Below are 23,741 nucleotides of genomic sequence, written 5' to 3'. Positions count from 1 at the left end.
TTGTACTCACCCCTACCTCTTCCTCTGACAGCTCATTCCATATACGCACCACTCGCTGCATGAAGAAGTTGCCCCTCAAGTCCTATTTAAATCTTTGTCCTCTTACCTTAAACCTATGTCCTCTAGTTTTGGGCGCTCGTACCCTAGAAAAAAAAATCCTTGGCTAGTCACCCTATCCATGCCCCTCATGATTTTATACACCTCGATAAGATCACTCCTCAGCCTCCAGCACTCCAGGGAAAATAGTCCAAGCTTATTCAGCCTTTCCCTACAGCTCAAACCCTCCAGTGGACCCAGCAGTGATCCTTGTGGCACACTATTGATCACAGGCCTCCAGTCCGATTGAGCATTGAAGGATCAGGGGCAGCCTGGTAAAAATTTACAAAGTTATGACAGGCAAGGATAGGATGGATAGTGGGAGTCCTTTAGCCAGGGTAGAAATATAAATGTCTAGGAGGCATTGGTTTAGGGTAAAAGGGGTTAAGTTTAAAGGAGATGTGAAAGGTTTATTTTTACACATAGAGTGGTAAGTGTCCGGAATGCACTGCCAATGGAGTAAAAATAGATAGAACAGCAATGTTTAGATGCATCTTGACAGATATATGAATAGAAAGGCAATAGGCAGGTAAGAACTGTGCAGAGGAGAAAGAATTTTAGTTTAGAAAGGCATCATGTGTTGGCACATGGTGGGCCGAATGACCTGTTCCTGTGATGTACTTGCGTAAAATGAAGAGATGCAATGTGGATGAAATGTTTTTGACATTGATAGTGTGAATGACTGTGACTGGTTGACAGTAATGTATTTCAAACAAAGCAGCGAATCCTGGCTCAGTGTTGCAGCTCTTCTGAAGTGCCATGAACCAGGTATTGTAACAAAACTGACTCAGGTGCATTAAAATTGTGAAGGGGTTTGAAATTTGCGTTTCTTTCAATGGGCTGAAGCGCTACGTATATATTAGTAACCCAGATCCTTATCTGGTGCTGGTAAAAGTTGCTGGAAGTAGAAATGAAGTGGAATGCCCAGAATTGGGTGCTGCCAGCTATTCGTAAAATTCTTTTGATTTGTCAAGCTCCAGGAAGATCTTGGCCCTGATTTCACAGTGTTCTTTTTTCACCATCTGAACTATTGCTCCTCTACTCAGTGGCAGAGTTGAGATATAAAATCTTTAAAGCAGCCCTAGTAATCATTGTGCTCACTTGGTGTCCCTGTCTGGCAAGAGAAAATGAAAGCAAGTTTAGTTTCTTTGAACAGAGAACCTGAGGGATATACCTCATACTATGGCAACTATATGTTTCTAATATTTCAGGCAGCAGGCTGGAGCCACTAGCTACACCAACACTGCAAACTCGGAACAGTGCAACAACTACATTGTCAGTGGCTGTGCAGATAACCGTGGCAATAAAGCTTTGTGCATTCTTCATGTTGTGGCAGCTGGAATGCTGAGCTCCAAATGTCAATTCTGATCAATTCAGTATTATGGCAGTGATTGATGCCAGTCTTGATTATCTGCAGGGAACATTAATTGTGCGCTCTTAACACCTACACCACGATGATGTCTAAAATACTTCATACACTTGTGTGCATGCAGCACAAACACTTCGCCTGCAGCACTCAGATCATTCATAGAAAGAAGGGAACTACCAAGTCCACAGATAGTTCTGCAATAAAGTGTATTTTATTCATGCGAATTAGTTGTGACGAGATTGATGAATAGTAGACGCTGTTTGGATAAAGCAAACTTTTTACTGCAGTGTATAGTGATTTCCCTATAACGTGATTTTCGATTGTGATTTTCTATTAGGTGACGTCACACAAGAACACTATTGCGTTATAGGAGAGCTACCTGTATTTATATCCAATGGTTTTGGTTTATCTGATGTTGTGAAAAAGGACCAGAACAGCCCCAGTCAGGGAGCTCATATTCTATGAGGTCCACCTAGCTGACCTCATTTCAATCATGACAGTGACACCCCACCCCCTTAGTCCGGGGACGTGGAACCATTCTTTTTCCTGTAGCTTCTCCCTGAAGCATTTCACACCAGGTTCCTCTGAATCTGCCTCGGATGTGGGTGGCATGTACCAGGCCGTAGCCCACCTATTGCACTTGGAGACTCTCAGCAGAAATTCACCCTTTTCTTCAGGCGGTAACAACATTGAGACTGTGACATCTGCTGTGTTCATCTCATCCTCAGAAGGTTTCTTCAACGCCAGGCAGAGGGGGAAGCATGCTTTCTGACAGCCAAGCTGATATTCTGAGGGGTGGGTATGGTTTGCTCCTGCCCCGTTTGCAGCTTTCATCTGGTCCACATGCTTGTTCAGGAGCACTTTTCGTCCCTGAAATTTTTATGTCACGGGAACTGCCTCTTACCTGCGCAGGGCCATTCCTGTGGCTCCTACACCAAACTTCATCCCCCAAAGTAAATTTCTCCCTCACTTAGTGGAGTCTTATGTCTGGCATTGCATTCCTGATGCTGTTTCATCCTCAGGTCTGGGAAGATCAGGTTTAACCTGGTGCAGAGTCTTCTCCCCATTAGCAACTCTGCTGCAGCCATCCCCATAGCTGCATGATGGGTGGCCCTACAATCAAGTATGAACTGGGACAGTTTTGTACCTAGTGAAGCTGTAGGTTGTTTTTTTAAGCCTGTCTTCAAAGTTTGGACTGCTCTTTCTGCCAGACCATTGGACGATGTATGGTATGGAGCTGTCCGAACATGCTGAATGCCATTTGAATTTACAAAATACTTGAATTTACCTGCTGGTAAGTGATGGCATGTTGTCTGTGACCAACACATCTGGGAGTCTGTGTAACGCACAAGATGCTCACAGTGTTTCAACTGTCCTCTCCGTGTTTGCCGAATGAGCTCTATGTGCGTCAAACCACTATGAGTGGGCACCCACAATAGCTAAGAAACCTGGCCCCATGAAAAGACTGGCATAGTCAATGTGTAACCAAGTTCAGGATTTACCTGGCCATTCCCACAAAGGTGGGGGAGCTGCTGGCAGTAATTTTTGCTCTTGTTGGCACTCTGGGCACCAACCTATGTATCTTCATGATTTCTTGCCAACATCTTCAGTTTGAAAATCCTTGGGTGACCAGGAGGTGAGCCAATATCTAGCAGTGACCTTTGTTCAGGACAATCACACTTGCTCTCTATAATAATATGCTGTTCTCTACAATGATCTGGTCTCACCGAGTTCTAAAAGGATTTAATTCTGATTGTGACAGTCCTTTTGGTTCCCCAGTCACCACCAACTGTTTCAGATTTTCCAGGGGGGGGGGATCATTTTGTGTCCGCAGTCTGATATTGTCAGTGGTGAGGAAGGGTGTCCAGAAATTTTAAAACCAGAATGGACTCTTCCAATGGTGGCACCACCAGCGGGGTATCTACCAGTGGGAGGTGGCTCAAGCCATCCACATTTGTCACTTGGCCTCCTGAAAGCACTCAGAATAAGGGCCCGCATCTGAATTTGATGTAATGGTACAGACTTGTCCTCTTTGAGTAGCCCTCGTAGGGTTTTGTTTTCTGCTACTCTTACAAATTTACATCTATAGAGGTATTGGTGGAACTTTCTCACACCAAAGATGACCGCTAAACCTGCCTTCTCTATCTGGGAGTATTTTTATTCAGCATCTGCCAGTCTGGGAAGTATATGCCATCGGATATTTCTCTCTATTGGACCACTAGTGAGCCACCACTACCCTGATACCACGCTGTGGAGGTGCCAGTGTTGGCCTTGGGTAGACAAAGTCAGAAGCTACATTCCACCAGGTTATAGTCCAACAGGTTTATTTGAAATCACAAGCTTTCAAAGCACTGCTCTTTTATCTTGAAGTGGAGGAAAGCACATAAACACAAAATATCCTGGAAACACCTGCTGCTAAATGATGCCTATTGTCTGTGAGTAACTTCTCTGGGAGTGTCCCAGAGGCTGTGCCTTAGCACTTCACTCCACTTCACCTGATGAAGGAGCATTGTTCCATAAACTTGTGAATTCAAATAAACTTTTGACTTGGGCCGATACCATACAGGGAGGCATCGCATGTCAGCCCCACATCTCACTGGGGATTGTAGTGGGCCAACACCTTGGATGATGTTAGTGGCTTCTTCATGTTGCTAACAGCCACATTTTGGCCATGAAACCATTTCCAAGGCTGATCCTTTTTCAATAGCAGTTGTGATGGTGCCAGGATGGATACCAGGTTACATATGAATTTTTGATAATAATTCACCAGCCCAAGGAAAGATCTAAGCTCCAGTACAGACATGGAAGCCAGGGCACCTTTAATCAATCACATGTTCCAATTGGTGTAACCCGGTCTAGTTGACTCTGTAGCCCAAGTAGGTCACTTGGGGAAACACAATTTTCCCTCCTAAGGCGAACACCCACCTGGGAGAAATGGTTAAGCACAATGTCCAAGTTCTCTAAATGCTCTTTATTGGTCTTCCCAGTTATTAGCACGTCTTCCAGATAAATTTGACCTGGGTAGACCTAGCAACGTGTTCTCTATCGCCTGCTCGAAAATGGCACAAGTTCATGATACCCCAAATGGAGGCCTCATATACTGGTGCAAACCCTTAAGTGTATTAATTGTAGCATATTTCTGGGAATCCTCATCTAACCACAATTCCAAGTATGCATTGCTCATGTCCAGCTTTGTGAAGGTCAGGTCTATCCCCACCCTAGTCAGCTTTGTATACAAGTCCTTTATACAAGGGAGTGGGTATTTATCCAGTTGTGAAAAGTGGTTTACCACTTGCTGGAAAACCAACCAAAGGCAAACAGGCCCATCGGACTTCAGTATCAGTATGAGTGGTGCTGTCCATTCCGCAAACTGGACTAGTTGGCGATTCCTTCACTTTCCAGCACCCTGATTTCTACATCTACATTTCCCCATAAGGCCATTGGCACTGGGTGGACCTTGTGGAATCATGGAATTGTTTCCTGGTCAACATGCAAGGGGACCTCGGCTCCTTTAATAGTCCCTAGATCTAGCGAGTTTTGAGAAGATTTGTAGCTCAGGTTGAGGTTCTGGGTGTGAGTTTGCTCGCTGAGCTGTAAGGTTAGTTTTCAGACATTTCGTCACCATTCTAGGTAACATCATCAGTGAGACTCCAACGAAGCGCTGGTGTTATGTCCCGCTTTCTATTTATCTGGTTAGGTTTCCTTGGGTTGGTGATGTCATTTCCTGTTCTTTGTTTTACCATCCCCTGAGAAAAAGAACAGGAAATGACATCACCAACACAAGGAAACTTAACCAGATAAATAGAAAGTGGGACATAACACCAGCCCTTCGTCGGAGGCTCACTGATGATGTTACCTAGAATGGTGACAAAATGTCTGAAAACTAACCTTCCAGCTCAGCAAGCAAATTCACATCGAGTCCCTAGACCTTCCTGAAAAACTGAGTGTTTAAGTTGGATTTCATTCAGGCAGCTATTTTGTAATTGAAAAATGTTGAGCCAATCAAGTTGAATCTTTCTCATCAATTTCTCCTCATTGAAGCTTGGGACTGAGCTTTTTACTGCAATCAGTGGTAACTGAAACAACTGCTTCTCATGAGCAGCCAGAATCAAAGTTGCACCCTTAATCTGTAAAGATTCCCTGGTGTATGTTCTCAGCTTGGCTGAGGACTATGTAAACTTAAGGGTTGGAGTCCAGAGTGAATTTTGGTAAAGATTGGTTCTGCAGACACTGATATAATCACTGCTGGTATCGACCTCCAATAAAGCTCCATTTAAACAGGTTTTTGTTTTGACTGAGAGATAATAGGAACCGCTGATGCTGAAGTATGAGATAACATGGTGTAGAGCTGGATGAAAATAGTAGGCCAGGCAGCATCAGAGGAGTAGGGAAGCTGACATTTGGGGTCTGGACCTGAAACGTCAGCTTTCCTGCTCCTCTGATGCTATTTATTTTGATTGGTTCTAATTTGGATGTTGCTGAGCAATTTACCTGTTCCAAACCAGATGCATGTAGACTTTCCAGGGTGTGCGTTCTCCTGGATACCGGCCTATGAGTTCTCTAACTCAGTTTAGGCCTAGTGGGACTGTTTTGCTGCCTGAGTCCATATATCAGCAGCAACTACAATGGCCTGCTGGCCCAGATCCTGAAGGAAATATTAACTGCTTGACCAAGATTCAGCTTTGTTTTAGGGTTTTATTGTGGGCTGACCTCGAGTCCCTCTGTTCAGATGTGTCCTGAGTGACGCTATGCAATTGCGTTCACTCATGTGGTGCTACCCATCTCAGAGAGTCTGGCAAGGGTGTCCACTTCCATCGGAATACCCTGCAACTCATAAGCTCTGCTTGCTTCATTTTCCAAGATAAAGCCACTTGTAGTGCCTGTTTGAAGTCTAGTCAGGCTTTAGCTAGTAGGCACGTTTGCATATCACATCATTAATCCCACTCTTGTTGCCACTGAAATAACTCCACAAAGACTGTTGTCCTATCCCCAAGTCACTGCTTTATTTACACATAGTACATGAGCCAGATAGCTCACAGCCAGCTCTTAGAGTGAATATAACCCCTGAAATACCTGTTTCTATCTGTCAGCCAGGGCTCCCTGATTTGACCAGCTCAACAGCTCCAACTGGGGAATTCATATTCTATGAGGTCCACCTTGCTGACCTTGTTCCAATCACTACACTACCTGTATGTTGTTTTCTATCCAACATTTGAATGCTTTTATCTGAAGATGTATGTTCACTCGGCACAGAGCTAAATCAAGGTTTGGCACATAGTGCCGTGATCACTTTCTCTAATGTTTGCGCTATCTTTGTATTGAAATTTCTGCAAGTTTAATACTTGGAAACATCTGATAGTGATGGAAGGTAAGATAGATAGTTTTGTAGTTGTTCAATGCAAATTTTAAAGCTATGAGCTTGCATTAGGCAACAGCAGATGCCATTAAAGTGAGTTAATCTTGCTGCAGGCACAGTGAGCTCAGCTGAACAGCGCACCAGTGAAAGTTGTGTGAACACCTTACAAGCCAAAACCACATAAAAGAAACAAGAATACTGTGTAAGATTTTGAGTCTTTCTGCTATATAACCCTGGGATGTAGGAGAAGGTTTAGATATTTTTAATTCTGCAGAGAAAACTAGTTGTCAAAATTGCCATTATTTACTTGTGTGGGAGGCAGTAGAGCTTTACTGACTGTAAAGAAAGAAAAATAACTAAAAGCATATGTCAAGATTAGGATTTTAAAACAATAGAGAGGGAGGGAGAAACTGCACCAGTATTTATAGAATCCCTACAGTGTGGAAGCAGGCTATTCAGCCCACCACATCCACACCAACCCTCGGAAGACCATCCTGGCCAGACCCACCAGACCCCAACACATCCCTGTTGCTCTGCATTTCTTATGGCTAATCCACCTATTCCTAGGCACTACAGGCAATTTCCCATGGACAATTCACCTAACCTGCACAACTTTGGACTGTAGGAGGAAACCGGAGCACCTGAAGGAAATCCGCAAAGGCACGGGGAGAATATGCAAACTCCACACAGACAGTCGCCCATGGGTAGGATCAAGCCCAGATCCTTTAGGCTACGAGGCAGCAGCGCTAACCACTGAGCCACTATGCAGCGCACCAATTCATTCAGCCACTATTATGGGATGATGGTAATCTTCTATTGGCATGTACGAGTTAAACAAAAGCAGTTGATTGTACGTGTCACATTTATTATTCGGTGCTCTCTGTGAGCAAGTATACATTGCTCCTGGTTTTCACCTACATGTGTTTATAAGTAACACAGTTAGCCACATAAAATCTATATAACCCAAAATAATAAGCTTTATTGTAAGAAAAGTTGTTCGCATACTGATATTCTCAAATCTACAAAATAATGCACCCCAATAACAAAATGTTCCTTTTTCAATTTTTTTTAGAATTTTATACAAGTCTTTCATCTCCCTTCTAAATAAAAATGCGACATTTGTGCTAAGGAATCTTCAATGCAAAATGCATCTTTCAACAACACAGATATGTATTAAAATTAGGCTCATTTCCTTACTGGTATAAACAGGGAGGTACAATCTTTTACAAACTCAGATTTTTTTAATGTATTTTTCACAAGAACCAATTGGTGACCAATATACCCCTGATATAGAACACATTTTTACAGTATATAAAAAGAAGACATTACAATCTTCGAGTTAGCAACTAGCAGGCATTCAATGTGCACACATTATCCTTTATACATGAAATACAATGAAAACATGAAACAATGTAAAATGCTGCACAAATCATGATGTACTGAAACAGAGATTCCAACGCCAGTTACTTCCTGATGAGATCTAGTTTTTGGTTGTACAGTATGCTGACCCTGATAGAATAAATATCATTAGCACCAGTTTTCTGTACAGGCACCACAAAAGTACACATTTACTGTCATCTTCAAACATGCAATTGAAAACATATAGCCCATTGTTCTGAGCTCTGGTACCAGTTACGTATGAAATATTGCACCACTTGAAAGGAAAGGATTTGTGGTGATTCAAATGGTTCCTCTGAGAATGCCCTATAGTATACAGTACAGTCTGATTTTAGCATTGCATATTGATATTAATATGATATAAACAGTTACATTATATTATCCGTAACCCAGAAAAATGGCTCATTATGTTTCTATTAGTCTACATTATTAGAAGCCATTTACAACTCATGTACTCACACACTCATGTAAAATATGAGCTCACTGACTGAGGCAACTGAGGTGATATTAAATATACAGCAACCATGACTGAGGTTATATGGAATACTGTTAACATGGCAGTGTGTAAAAACCCATTTATTGAATGAAGGGTCTCGCAGTCTTGGAGGGAACATGAAGTTAAAATGTCCCATGTAGAATCATAGCTCTTGACATGTGAAAGCTTTTTCAAAGCAGACATACTGTGGAGATAATTGAAGGAATATTTTTGAATAGAAGCATTGTATGTCTTAGCTAGTTTAATGAAGCTGGATCTGTAGTCTCATTTTGAGTGCTTCTCCCAGCTCACCAAGGAGGTAGTCATTGTCTTTTTCATCTTCCAGTTTCTGTAGAGTCTTTTTCTTATACAGAGGAATACTGGTGATTTCCAGTGTGTATGTACCTTCCAGAGGCCTCCTTTTGGTCAAATGCAGGTAGCTCAGGCCATCCTTTTGGTGGATACGGAAGTTGTTGTTGTCATTTCCATTGGAGATAATGTAACGAACATGATTGTAGAGTGGTTCAATAGCTGGCACAAGCTCTAAAATATGCTTCTTGTAGTTCAGCTCTGAGATAGTTAGATTCATTTCGACAGGGTGGTCTGTATCCAGACTAGCCAAACTAATTCCTTGATCCTATCATCAAAACAAGTAGCAAGGGAGTATTAATAATTAATGAATATGAAATAATTAGGATACTCCTTTTCTACTTTTAAGAATGCCTCAAAATAAGCTGCAACGGTAGTCAATTTATAAAAACCTATTTACTCGTGAGATGTGGGTGTCACTGGCTGGCCAGCATTTATTGCCCCATCCCAAGTTGCCCTTGAGAAGGTGGTGGTGAGCTGCCTTCTTGGACTGCTGTTGTCCACAATGCCCTTAGGGGAAGAATTCCAGGATTTTGCTCCAGAGACACTAAAGGAACGATGATGTATTTTCAAGTCAGAGTGGTGAGTGTCTTGCAGGGGAATTTGGAGGGGGTGGTGTCCCCATGTATCTGCTGTCCTAGTCCTTCCAGATGGAAGTGGTCATGGATTTGGAACGCGCTGTCTGAGGATCTTTGGTGACTTTCTGCAGTGCATCTTGTAGATAGTACACACTGCTGCTACTGAGCATCGGTGGTGGAGGGAGTGGATTCTTGTGGATGTAGTACGAATCAAGCGGCTGATCTATCTCAGATTGTGTCAATATATTTGAAAGCTCCCTTTACAGCAAATCTCTTATTTTTAATAGACGTATGAATATAAATTTGCCCTTTCCCTCATCATTGCAGACACTTGATATTTTGAATACTTAACTTTTGAATAGGAATATAATTTCTATATCCTAATTCTGATTTCTATTGCATGAAGACAAAAAAAAGGATATACTTACCTGTTCTGATTTGGTATCGTTGACACTTCTTCGATTTCTGCCACTGTTCTTGGAGTAACCATTGATCTTACATTCGTAGCAAGTTTCATGTGATAAAAGATTTTCATCATCAGCATCTCCGCCAAAAGGCCCATATTGCCCTTTATTGAATCCCATACCAGACACACAATGGCTGTGGAGTAAATTAAGAATGAGAATATAATTTGAAACAAGGCATGGAGTTTAAAGCAAAAACCACACGTATAGATAGGTTAGATCATTCAAAACCAATGCTTGTTCCTAAAGTTAAAATTGAGCCCTATACTTCAGTTCAGTTATATGTTATAATGTTCATGTTTCACTTTTAAAATTTTAAAAATCTTATTTATGTCTCTCTCTCAGTCTCAGGCATCTTCAATATCCTTGATGGTATCCTGGATCTCTAGGCATTGGTCATCTATTTCCAGTGATGCTTCCCTGGGCCGGTCTGCACCACATCTTCAACCTATGATGGAACACTCTACGTGCCGGTAAATCTGCCTCCTTCTGTTTCTTGGTTGACAATGCTGCCTGAAGCTTTTTGTGTGAGGCTGGCTACATGATTGCTCACCAGGGGATTAGTGGGTGACCACCACCAGCTTCCTTTACAGTAGGGGCCTAAAGGGTCTGCTCAGTCTGATGTAATAGAGCAAAGCAACTTGGTTGTCTAATGAGACTTTCATCTGAAACAAGACATAGCCAAAACTTTTTTCTGATGGCAAGATATCGATTGCAGTAGCATAGACTGGAAGCAGCCTGTTGAGATCACGCAAAACTCCTGATGCAGCTAACTCCTTTTGAGTTGATTCTGGAAGTTGAAAAATCTGATGGGCAATTACTGAGAATCTGGAAGCTTCCAAAGAAGTCGGCAACTCTGGCTTAGAGTTGGAGGCTGTGGAGGGTTCTGACTGACTTGATTTAATAGTTACCTAAGAAATATCAGAGGGATAAAAACCTACTCTACCTCCTGGCTCACCACTGAGCCCCTTAACCCCGCCCATTTTGACATGCAAGCAGCCCTGTTCTCCACCAGCAAGATCCAACCCCTTACTCCTTCTATACAAATGTTCCTGGACTTGACATAACCTTGAGCCAACTCAATGGTCCCACAACCCCTCCTGCCTCCTACTGACAACTACACTCTCTTCAACTCCTACTGACTCCTTCCAACCCTCAGGGACTTAAGCCCCCAACTGGACTCCAACACACCCTCCTGAGCTGATAAATCCTGACCTACTCTAAGTACACACCCCCTTAGCCACCTCCATTAACATTTACCCCCAGGATCTCTCACCTACCTGGCTCCCAACCCTAACATTCACCTGGTTTCTTCTAAACTCTCACTTACCTGGCTCTCTCTATATCCTCACCCACCTGGCTCTCTCTAACCCTCACCCACCTGGCTCTCTCTAATCCCTCACTCACCTAGTTCTCTCTAATCCCTCACTCACCTGGCTGTCTCTAACCCTTCACCCACCTAGTTCTCTCTCACCCCTCACCCACCTGGCTCTCTCTCGCCCCTCACCCATCTGTCACTCAATTGTACACCTGTCACCCTACCCTGCACCCACAAGCCAATCCAAATCCTTATCCACTTTCCACCCCAATCCTTTCACCCATCTGACATCCTAACACACTGTACCATCTGACTCTCTTACTCCCTGACTTAGCTTACACTATAGCCTCTCTCAGTAGCTGTGGAAGTGGCTTCAAACCTGATAATTGTGCAGTAATGCTCAGGAAAGGGACATTATTACAGTGTTAATCCACTTCGCTGCTGTCAGCTGCATGGATTCCTTGACTATGCTTCACTGCTTCAGTGGGGAAGACTTGTGGTCCAGAATTTTGTACAGTAAGCTCCTTTAAAGTCCAGGATATATTTTTGTGTTCATTCCTGATCAGAATACATTGGTCTCAGTTTATTGCATATTTGAAACTCAAGTTACACTGATGTAACTGAAACTGTTACAGAAACATGTGATAGATATTACCCCTTCAACATTGCAAGCTGTTCTCTGACCATGTGCATTTGACATCATGATAATGGGTCTTGGTTATTAACCGTTTCAGTCTCCTGCACTATTCTACAACAAGACCTATGACCATGGCAGGAGCTGTTAATGCCTTAGTTTTCCTGCTGTTTGGAATACATATTAGCAAACTCACTTTTGAGCTGCATGAGTTTTAGGGAGTAGGAGTTCACAGCACTGCCTTTTTCAAATATTAAAACATTTCATTTTATTAAATTTTGGCAAATTGCTGGTTAACTGGGTTAATTCCCTTCTGCAGACTTCAAATTTACTCCTATCTTCCTCTTATTTTGTGGGCCTCCTTAGGATGCAACTCTTGTGGCCAAGTTTGTTGTTGGTCTTGTCGTATGTCTTCCTTTGGTTCTGCGTCCATTTCTTAGTAAAATATCAAAGGGGCACTATTAATGTTTTAAGTGCTAAATAAATCAAGTTGTTGTGATTATGGCTGGAGGTTGGTGGAACTGGGACCAGGCCAAGGGTTTGCCTTTGTTCCAGCAGGCTCTTGAGGAATTTATTAAAGCAATCAGTTGATCTACTTATAGATTTCTGAGTTTTACATGTTACTGTCAACAGAAGAAGCACAGCTTTCTGTGTTGGGACATATTGGGAATACCATTGGCCTTTGGGCTTACACTACAAGGAGAAAGGAAAGCATGTGTGTAGTTGATTGAAGTTGTTATTTAAATTTGGTTTAAGTTGACGTGAAATTGCTTAAATCTACAAAATAAATGTGGCTTCACACTCTATTTCTCCCATACAAGGAAGGAACAATGAATTCCTGTGCACATCTGGCAAGTGGTGACAATCTTAGGTTCTACAACAAGAAATAAAACAGTTCATTTCTATTCAGACAGCTCAGTTATACTGCATTTTATTAAATTTCAAATGTTCTCCAGTTAGAAAGTATTTCATCCATGGCAAGAATATGGAGGTTTGTTAATAATGTGGATGGTTGCATCAAGCATAACCATACTGTCATAATAGTGGGTGATAAGAAAATTAAACTCAGAATTGGAAAGTACTAAGTAACTTGTTCTGATGGAATCAATAAAGCGGCCATTTATTTCACAAAGTTTATAACCTGTAGGTGCAGATTTGCTTCACCCAGCACCGCTAAAGGGGTTTGTGCTGCCACTGACAAGCAACTTTCACTGCCAGGCACATCACATCCCATCCACTACCGGAGGAAGACACTGATGGGTACTATCCCGATGCCGTAAAGTCCAACTAGATGGTCTGATGCCAAATTAAGCAATCAATCTGCTGACTGAGTTTACATCTCGTTCAAGGGAAACCAGCATGGAGCCAGAACATGGGTCCTGTAGCAACCTTTACTGTAAGGTCCTAGCAGCTGAATTACAGGTAAAGTAAATATCGCGAATGTTTTTCATTAAAAGGTGGCTAGAAGAACTCCACACTGTTTCTTTTAGTGCAATGAGTTTTGAACTTGTCCATCCTTCCATGGAGAGGGGGGGTGTGGAGCAGGGGTAGGGGTGTCCACATGTTGAAGATTTACTTCTGGATCTACAGGTGGACATGGAAACGGATCAGGAACTGCGGGGAGACCAAGCTACAGATCATTCCTTGTGCCAAGTTGGCATTGGTGACGTTGCTCCTCTGTGAGCGAGCACATGATTAATCTTTTCTCCCTGACCTAGCTGCAGACCATTCACACAGAAGTGGGAGATAATCAACAGATGGTGTTGCTCACCACCTCTCACAGTAGAATGAGGGACTGCTGTCAGCTAAGAAAATGCACATGGCAGAAACGGGTCAATCACCTCAATGTCCTTAGTAACATGGGACAACACAGGGCCCATTGCAGCAGGCTCTGTGATACTGAGAACCAGCTCGTCTGTATGGCTCAGGAGATGCAGGCATTCTTGTCCTTCCATTCTGACCCTCAGGCCTCCTGGCTGCCCCACCAGTGCCCACCTCTCTGTGGGGCTTCTGAAGGACATGATTACAAGTGCTCTCACTGAGTTCATTGGTTCCCTGATTAGCTAACCATCCTTGATTGGAATGGCACTCCTGACAATGGGTCATTAATTGACCATCTCCTGGAGGATCTCGGTGCCTTTTCAGCTTCCACCACAATTGGGTCTGGGCTTGCATTTGTCTCAATTTCAAAGATGGGAAGATTCCATTCATTGGTTTTAATAGAAAATATGTACAAGACATTTAAACAAATGACAATAAGTTTTAAAAGGGACTTTTGCAGGTTTAATTTCTTTTTTTTTTCACCAACTCCATACTCTAAAACCCAGCCAGGTTAACAATGCAAGCATCAACTGTGGACTTACCCTTGTCCTACTCTGTAATATCCAGGTGGGCAGCCACAGAGATAGCCACCTTCTGTGTTTGAACAGCCATAAGAGCATGGATTCTTGTAAGATGAACATTCATTCACATCATGACAGCTATTGGCAAACTCATCAAAGTTATAGCCAGAAGGACAGGCACATTTGTAGCTGCCAAGTGTGTTGTAACAGGTTGCTGAGCCACAAGAAGCTGGATTGGAACATTCATTCTCATCTAAATGGGACAGAAAGGGCCAATAGAACAGTGTGAAGTTGTAGTCCAAGCTTGCCTGTTCCAAATTGACCTAATATGACTTCTAGTTACAGTCATACAAAATAGTTTTCTACATCAGTATATCAAGAGTCTAAAATGACCCTAATATGATAGAATTTTGCAGAGTTTGACAGTGTTTTAGAAAATAATTTCAATAATTCATAGCACGTGCGCATTGCTGGTTAGGCAATCACTTATTGTCCATCACTTAGCTCTGCGGTTGGCTTGATCAGTTCAGAAGGCAGTTCACTGTCAACCACATTGTCTGGGTCTCGGGTCACTATAGGTCAGAACAGCTAAAACCTTTGTTCCTTTGCAGAGGGACATTAATGAACCAGATAGCTTTTATTGACAATTCAATAATTTAGTTGGGTTGAATCTTATGATAATGTGGCTAATTGTCCATAGGTAGATACATAGATGTACAGATAGATAGTTGGATGTACAGATAGATATTCTTGATCGATAGGGGAATCAAAGATGATGAGGAAAATGCAGTAAAGTGGACATAAGAAAAGTCGGATCAGCCATGGTCCCATTGAATTTGGGAGCATGCTCAAGGGGCCAAATGGCCTTCTCCTGTGACTGTTTCTTTTGGTTTTATGGACTGTGCTTCTGGAATAGGTTTCTAGGTACTCAAATTTGGGCTACTCTCCCTCAATCTCTTTGCCATTGTCTCCTCCCAAAAAACTCTCCTTACAACTTACCTCTGAACGAGGTTTTCATTATCAGCATTTTTGTGTTGGTGTCAATTTTTGCCTGGTTAAACTTCTGTGAAGCACCCTGGGATGTTTTACTACATAAAAGACTTTATATAAATGTGAGCTATTCTTAGTTGCTATTTTATAATATCCTGCAGTTTGGGACCGCTCCTCACAGTACATGGGCAGGAATTTCTTGTTTGTCTGACTGATTCGCCTGGGGTGGCTACTAAATAAATTCAAGCCATCAAACAAAGCTTACATCAACCTGTGAGTTGTTTGGAAGAAGGTGGTGACATACATGTTCCAGATAGCTCAAATCCTCTTGCTCTTCCAGAGCAGTAAATACAATGGGCTGAAGCTGCTGGAAAAAGAGCATTTGTTAACAGCTAACTTCATTACTAACGTGTAAATTAGCCACAAAATTCTGGAGATTAAGGGATTTCTGTGAGTTGTACATCTCCAGAAGCTTCCCTCTCACCTCCGTCCCAGACCCAAACAATCCTCTCAGATCCAACAGAGATTCACCCGCACTTCATCTAACCTCACCTACTGTATCAGTTGCTCCTGATGTGGGTTCCTCTATATCAGGGAGATCAAACGCAGACTCAGGGATTGGTTCGCAGAGCACCTGCACTCTGCACGCATCAACCAACCTGACCTTCCAGCTACCATCTATTTTAACGCCCCCTCCCACTTCCCTGTGACATGTCCAGCCTTGGCCTCCTCCACTGTCAGAGTGAGGCTGAACATAAACCGGAGGAACAACACCTGATATTTCACCTTGGGAGCTTACAGCCCAATGGCCTGGATATTGGCTTCACCAACTTCAAAATCTCTCCACCTGTAAGCTGTCCATCTTCCTACTCACCTATCCACTCCACCCTTCCCATCAACCAACAATAATAACCTCCTACCTGCATCCACCTATCTCCATTCGACCTGCCCTCCCCCTGGCTCCACTCCATCCCCCTATTTATTTCTGGGCTCCTCTTCCCCTCCCTAGTTGTGACAGAAGGTTTTGGCCTGAAACACTGAAATCCCTGCTCCTCAGATGCTGTCTGACCTGCTGTACTTTTCTAGCTCTATATTTACTGCCAGGCAACAGCCATCTCCAACAAGAGAGAACCTAAGCATTACCGCTGACAATCAATGGCATTGTCATCGATGAATTCCTACTATCAACATCATGGCATTTACTATTGACCAGCCATATACTTATACTGTTTATGAGAGCAGGTCAGTGAATTGGAAATCTGAGGCAAGTAGTTCACCTCCTGATACCTCAAACATAGTCCACCATCTCTATGGCATAAGTCAGGAATGTGATAGAATACTCCTGACTTCTCTGGATTACTGCAGCTTCAACAAAAGGTTTGGCACAATCCAGGACAAAGCAGTTAGCTTGATCAGCACCCTTTCCACAAATATCACAGTCATTAGACAGATCCTCCCTAACCTGCGATCTCTATCATCTGGAAGGACAACAGCAGCAGACTTATGGGAACATCACCATCTGTAAGTTTCCCTCCAAGTAACTCATGTGGAAATATAGTATCAGAGATAATGGGAACTGCAGATGCTGGAGATTCCAAGATAATAAAATGTGAGGCTGGATGAACACAGCAGGCCAAGCAGCATCTCAGGAGCACAAAAGCTGACGTTTCGGGCCTAGACCCTTCATCAGAGAGGGGGATGGGGGGAGGGAACTGGAATAAATAGGGAGAGAGGGGGAGGCGGACCGAAGATGGAGAGCAAAGAAGATAGGTGGAGAGGGTGTAGGTGGGGAGGTAGGGAGGGGATAGGTCAGTCCAGGGAAGACGGACAGGTCAAGGAGGTGGGATGAGGTTAGTAGGTAGCTGGGGGTGCGGCTGGGGGTGGGAGGAAGGGATGGGTGAGAGGAAGAACCGGTTAGGGAGGCAGAGACAGGTTGGACTGGTTTTGGGATGCAGTGGGTGGGGGGGAAGAGCTGGGCTGGTTGTGTGGTGCAGTGGGGGGAGGGGATGAACTGGGCTGGTTTAGGGATGCAGTGGGGGAAGGGGAGATTTTGAAACTGGTGAAGTCCACATTGATACCATATGGCTGCAGGGTTCCCAGGCGGAATATGAGTTGCTGTTCCTGCAACCTTCGGGTGGCATCATTGTGGCAGTGCAGGAGGCCCATGATGGACATGTCATCAAGAGAATGGGAGGGGGAGTGGAAATGGTTTGCGACTGGGAGGTGCAGTTGTTTGTTGCGAACTGAGCGGAGGTGTTCTGCAAAGCGGTCCCCAAGCCTCCGCTTGGTTTCCCCAATGTGGAAATATACTCTTGTTCCTTTAGTGTCATTGGGTCAAATTCCTGAATCTCGCTCCCTAACAGCACTGTGGATGTTCCTATACCAAATGGACTGCAGCGGTTCAAGGAAACAGCTCATTACCAGCTTTTCAAGGGTTGGGGCAAGAACTAGGGATGAGCAATAAATGCTGGCCCAACCAATGAAGCCCACCTCAATTGAACGAATAAAAACAGAACTAATTCTCTCCATCACTGACACATTATGGCAGAACAGTATTATCCACAAGATGCACTGCAGCAGCTCTTTCAACAGCACCTTCCAAACTGGCAACTTCATTTTGTCTTGCTTTGTAGTAAAGTATTACTCCTTTCCTAGTAAAGATATCAGAATAAATATTAATCTTGTATACTTGCATATCTTGCTATTTGAAAGAAAAAATGCAGAATGGCATAGCATTAATTCCAATAAAGACAGAGGACGTAATTTTAGACCTTCATAAACTTGGCTTTGTTAGGACAGAGCCTAGAAAATGTACAGAAAATGTACTGAGGAGAAAATCCACATATGAGAATCATTGTTAGACCATGTCCAATGGAAAGACATTTTATACAGGGATATGGCAGTATAACGGTTATGTTACCAGTCCAGTAATCCAAAGGTCTGCATTAATGATTTGGAAACACGAGTTTAAAATCCCACTGTGGCAGGTAGGGAATTTAAATTCAGCTAATTAAATAAGTATGGAATAAGAAGCTAATACCAGTATGGCAACCATGAAACTACAGGGTTGTTAAAGAAACACATCTGGTTCATTAATGTCCTCTAGAAAAGGAAACCTGCTGGTTTACCCATACAGGCCAGTAACTGACTCCAGATCCACTGCAGTGTGGTTGACTCTTATGTGCCCTATGACATGGTCCAGCAAAGTCACTCAATTTCATTCAAGAATGTGACTCACCACTACTTCAATAACCAGCATTGCCCACATCCTACAAATCAAAAAACATCTTTCTGAAGGAATGTTGTTGGCACGAGTCACTATCCCAACTATATAATCACAAACAACATGGTAATGCAGTACAGCTGAACAGCATTTCCTTGACAGAGGAACACTTCATATTTAGCTAACCACTCTGTTTAGCAGAGTGAAAACAACCATTTGAACTAATTATGATTTAATATACTAAAAACATAGCAAGCAGCTAAACATATGGTACTGGTGCAGCACATTTAAAAAGTTACTTACCAGATAAGTTTCGATGACTCAAAATGATAGAAAATAATTGAGTACAGCAAAATTTCAACGCATAAAATCATTGTTCCTAGTGTGTTAGCAGATCTGTTGTTACTTATGAATCTAATTCAACTTGGCTTCCGTCCAAGAAAAAAGATGGTTTCCAACTGCGGCATAATTCATTTTGTTTTTGTATAAACTCTATTTAGCATCACTTTCCTCCCTCCCTTGTCCCTTAATTCCCATTTATGCAGTGAGGTTTAAATCAGAGGAACACATCCACTCAGCATAAAATACCAAACATTCTCCTGAGGTAGATTTCACATTCCAAAAATAATTCTTTCTTGTTCCATCAGTAGATATTAAACTTCCATAAGGAAAGACAGAACTAATTTCACTGAGCTACAAAAAGTAACTTGTAAATAAGGATTTGGATGAATGAAGAGAAATTAAAGAGCACAAAATGAAAGCCTAATGGACCTTCGTTTTTAAGATTGTGATATTTAGCTTTGTTTATTGATGCATCAGATGCTAAGAAACTCCAGATAATGTACTTGTTCTGTTCACAATGTGTCTGACATAACAAATGATGCAACAACCTGACAGGTCAGGACAAACTGCAGAATCTCCTGTTGCTATTGTTCATTTATCTCTGAGACAAAAAGAGTCAATCCATTTCATTTATTTCTTTAAACTGTAGAAAGGACAGAATTTTTATTGATATCAGCTAAATTTGAAATCAGGAACATGGTCAAATGAGGAGGTCATTTTTCATATAATTCAATAACTCTTTGAATTTCATTATCCACTTCATTTTGGTAGAAAGTATTTTAAGATTTTTCTTTGAATCATAGAATCCCTACATTGCAGAAGGATGCCATTCTGCCCATTGAGTCTCCACCAACTGCTGAACAGCATCCCCCCTCAGAATCAACCCCTACATTATCCCTGTAACCCTGCATTTTCCATGGCTACTAAAACAAAGTTGCTGTAAAAGCACAGCAGGTCTGGCAGCATCTGTGAAAGAAAAACAGGAGTTTACATTGTGGGTCTGGTAAGCCTTCCTCATTCTGAGGCAGCAGTGCTAACGACATTATGAAAGGTTTTATGTACTGATTTAAGTTAAAAATTCAGTGATACAAGTGCATATCTATTGGATCCATGCCACATCCAAGTTGAATTTGATCACTAAACTCCACGTGATACTCACCGACACACTGGTTCCACTGATAGTGCTGCATGTAACCATGAGGACAGCTGCACCTGTAACCTCCCAGCATATTTTGACAACCGTGTTGGCATCTGTGACTTCCTTCACATTCATTCACATCTGCAAAAAGATTGGGTAATTGAGAACAGAATGATGTTTTCCATAGTTTCCAGTCTATCCTCTCCTTTCCTTAAAGTGCTGAATCATTTTGGGGTTTGATTCCAAAAACTGTTGGCAGCCCTCCAGTGTCTTTCCCTAGTGACCATTTTTCACATTTGAGTCTAGACACTGAACATTGGCTGGGGTATCAAAGCCAAGTTTGATTTGTTTCACGAATAAGCCTGCAACTCAGCATGGGTGAGTGGATATAAAGCAAGAGTGGGTACTCTGCCTAACATTTTCCTTCTTCATCGCCAAATGGCAGTGTTGCCAATTGTAACAATTCGACTGTCAACTGACATTAGTTAACTTGGTTAGGGATCAAACCCAAGATTCCTTTTGGTATAAGACATAGTATCTTGTCAGACAATGCACATACGCACAAAAGCACCAGAACAGGTCATCTTCCTCTGTTTTTGACCTGTGATGGGAAAGTGATTGCCTTTATAAAGTTGATAATTATCTGAAGTCATAAATCTTCATTATTTTCAGCATCCAATAGTAGACCATGATTTGGTATCAAAGTAATGTTAAAACTAATGGCATTTACTTTTATTTCCGAACGAACAATACAGCAATGTCAGGCAAGTGCAGTTGTATGGTTAAAAATGTGAATTCAAAGCTGTGTCACTCCACTATTGTTATCATTAGAGCAATACTTTGCTGATTGACTCAGCACTGAAATGCACTGCTTGGCATGAAGTCACTGTATTTGCACGGCAGATTCAAAACTAAACACACGACAGGAAGTTAACAGTGATAAGAGAATGCTTGGATTGAAACAGTCACTGTGACGTTCCAATTACTACTAGTCAACATTGGCTTGTACTTTTCCTCTATAGATACAAGCTGATTTGCATAAATTCTCTATTTGATTTGGCTTTTGGTTATTTTATGATTATAAAAACAAAATGGCCAACATTTCTTTCAAATGTCATTTAAAAAGTTTAACTTTTTAATGGGCTCTGGGGGCTTTGGTTAGTTATTTCTCAGCCATTTCCAGCACAGAATCAGAGTAAGAATTATAAAGGAAAATTCTAAAGCGGTCCAAACTTAATGAAAGGGAAATAAAAACAGAAGATTCAGCAGGTCTGGCAGCATCCTAGGAGAGAGGAACAGAGTTAACATTTTGAGTCTGGTTTAACCAGGCTTCAGAACGAGAACAGTTGTATAAGCTGCGTCATGTTGGACTTTAAACATTAATTGTACTTCTGTTTCAGATGTTGCCAAACCCGCAGAGCTTCTCCAACATTTCTGCATCCTTTTTAACTACAGACTCCCAGTATTTGCCATATTTTGCTTTTAACTTTAATATGAGTGAAAATGTGGCAGCTTCTATCACAGGTTTATCTGTTCAGCCTGTCACATCCTAAAGCTGTGCATGCAGATAACAGGAGAAGTAAAACTTTGCTGGGGGCATTCGGGGTGGCACGGAGAGCTGTCGGGGACGAGTGAGAGAGAAATAAGGTGCAATATTTTAGATAATTTTTCATGTATTGTTAACTGTAAGTAAAACAGATTATCAGTTTCAAAAGCCGATTTCAAGACTAGGGGGCACAAATGTAAGGTAATTGGAGAGAGATTTAAAAAAGATGAGGCAACTTTTTTACATGGAGGGTAGTTTGCATGTGGAATGAACTTCCTGAGGAAGTAGTGTATGCGGGAACTATAACAACATTAAAAAGATATTGGGACAAGCACATAAATTGGAAAGTTTTGGAGGGATATGGGCCAGGAGCAGGCAAATGGGACTAGCTTAGTTTGGGATTATGTTCAGCACAGATTGGTTGGACCGAAGGGTCTGTTTCAGTGTTGTATGACTCGATGACAATATTTTCTCATCACATCTGGCACCAACATTTAAGCTTGGCTGAGATCCACTAACTTCTAGACATTGTCAGTTAACACTCATTGCTCCAACACACACATTAATCACATTAATCATGTCCAGTTGAGCAAGATATCAAACGGCAAGTAACTTCAATGGAATTGTACTCAAATGGAATAAAATTGCATAACTTAGGATGGAAGCCGATGAGACATTTCTAAGATTGGGTTTGTAGTTCCAGTTCCCTTCTATGGCATCAGCTAATACAGTGTGGAGCTGGAGGAACACAGCAGGTCAGGCAACAGCAGAGGAGCAGGACCTTAATCAGGATCCCTCTTCTAGGGTGTGTCAGGGAGATACTCAAATCAATATCAAATGATCTTAATTTTGATTCATCATTGTTAAGCTGTATTGTTTCATTATTATGAGACTAGCTGTCCCAAGAACCAGGCAGATTTTTAATTATCCAGAGCCAAGCGAAACAATTTTGATAATTATTTGTGTTTGAGTTGACCTATGTTTTGGGCAATTTTGCTCCTGATGTTTGTGGCATAATTGCTAAATGGGCTTCTGCTAGGCATCTGAGCTTCCTCAGCTGAGGTCTGGGTGAGATGCTGGCTGTAATGTTGCCAGTAAAAAAGTGAAATTCATTCTTTGCATCTGTAAATCAAAGTAAATCAAAATTAATGTGTTGTCTGCCTTTGCTTTAACTCAAGGTAAAATGTAAACTGAAATAAAAAAATTAAACTGCCTTTAAGAATAACACTAACTAAATCAGAGACAGTTCGGTCCAGGAAAGCTGCAAACTGGCAGTAATGTTTTACATAAAAATTTTAATGTCAGAATCCTTCAAACCTCAATCATGTTACCTGAATGTCTCTCTCTTGTCAAAAGTTATAGCTCAGCCTCCTGATGACTTACAACCTTGACAACTGCCTGAAGCAGTACTCTGATTGTACATGAAATAACCCAGCCCGTTAATTGAATAAGAAATTTTGCAAATTAACAATTAGAAACAAAATGGAAAAACTTCCAGAAATTGCTTTGCAAGTCTGTCAATAGAAAATTGGTGCAACGTTAAACTAACATTTAGAAATTGTTCAATAGCATGGACATTACCTCCAACGTACATTTCCAATGTTTCTGCTCAACCATTTTGCTTGGATTTGCTTGAATGACAGATTTGATGATAATCCTATTGTCACTAGTGGCTGTTTAGAGCTCTGTACTTGTGGTATGTGATATCATGAATAAATATATCCTTCCTCATCCAGCTGTGGGAAAGTTTGCTTGAAAGATCAAGCTCCAATCAGCCAAGTACGGGTTTTCTGGCAGGCATCTCAGCCTATCAGAAGCCTTGCTCCTTCCCTGCTAGAAACTATCAACCAATCAGGGCTAGTAGTCAGAAGCCAGGAATACTATGGCTATTAACTCAGCTCCTGACTCCCCAAAGCCTGTGCACTGTCTACAAGGCACAAGTTAGGAGTGTGATGGAATACTCCACATTTGCCTGGATGAGTGCAGCCCCACTCAAGAAACTTGACACAATCCAAGGCTACATTCACAGGCATCCACTCCCTCCACCACCGAAGCTCAGTAGCAGCAGTGTGTACTATCTACAGGATGGACTACTGAAGTTCA

At 42.0% G+C, this 23,741-nt stretch overlaps 1 protein-coding gene across 1 annotated transcript in view; it reads right to left on the bottom strand.

The window, feature by feature from the left end:
- Positions 1 to 7,665: 7,665 nt before the first annotated feature.
- The window catches only part of LOC125450677 (fibrillin-2), a 343,642-nt gene continuing 327,566 nt past the window's right edge, over positions 7,666 to 23,741 (bottom strand). The window contains exons 62-65 of the mRNA XM_059642692.1: positions 20,114 to 20,233; positions 14,421 to 14,652; positions 10,070 to 10,241; positions 7,666 to 9,331 (exon numbers count right to left, since the gene is read on the bottom strand). Coding sequence (XP_059498675.1) covers positions 8,957 to 9,331; positions 10,070 to 10,241; positions 14,421 to 14,652; positions 20,114 to 20,233 — 899 coding nt within the window. The 3' untranslated portion in view covers positions 7,666 to 8,956. The remainder of the gene's footprint in view (positions 9,332 to 10,069; positions 10,242 to 14,420; positions 14,653 to 20,113; positions 20,234 to 23,741) is intronic.

The sequence above is a fragment of the Stegostoma tigrinum genome, chromosome 3 (genome assembly GCF_030684315.1).
Source record: "Stegostoma tigrinum isolate sSteTig4 chromosome 3, sSteTig4.hap1, whole genome shotgun sequence".
Lineage (NCBI taxonomy): Eukaryota > Metazoa > Chordata > Chondrichthyes > Orectolobiformes > Stegostomatidae > Stegostoma > Stegostoma tigrinum.
This window is presented reverse-complemented; position numbering and strand designations above follow the sequence as displayed.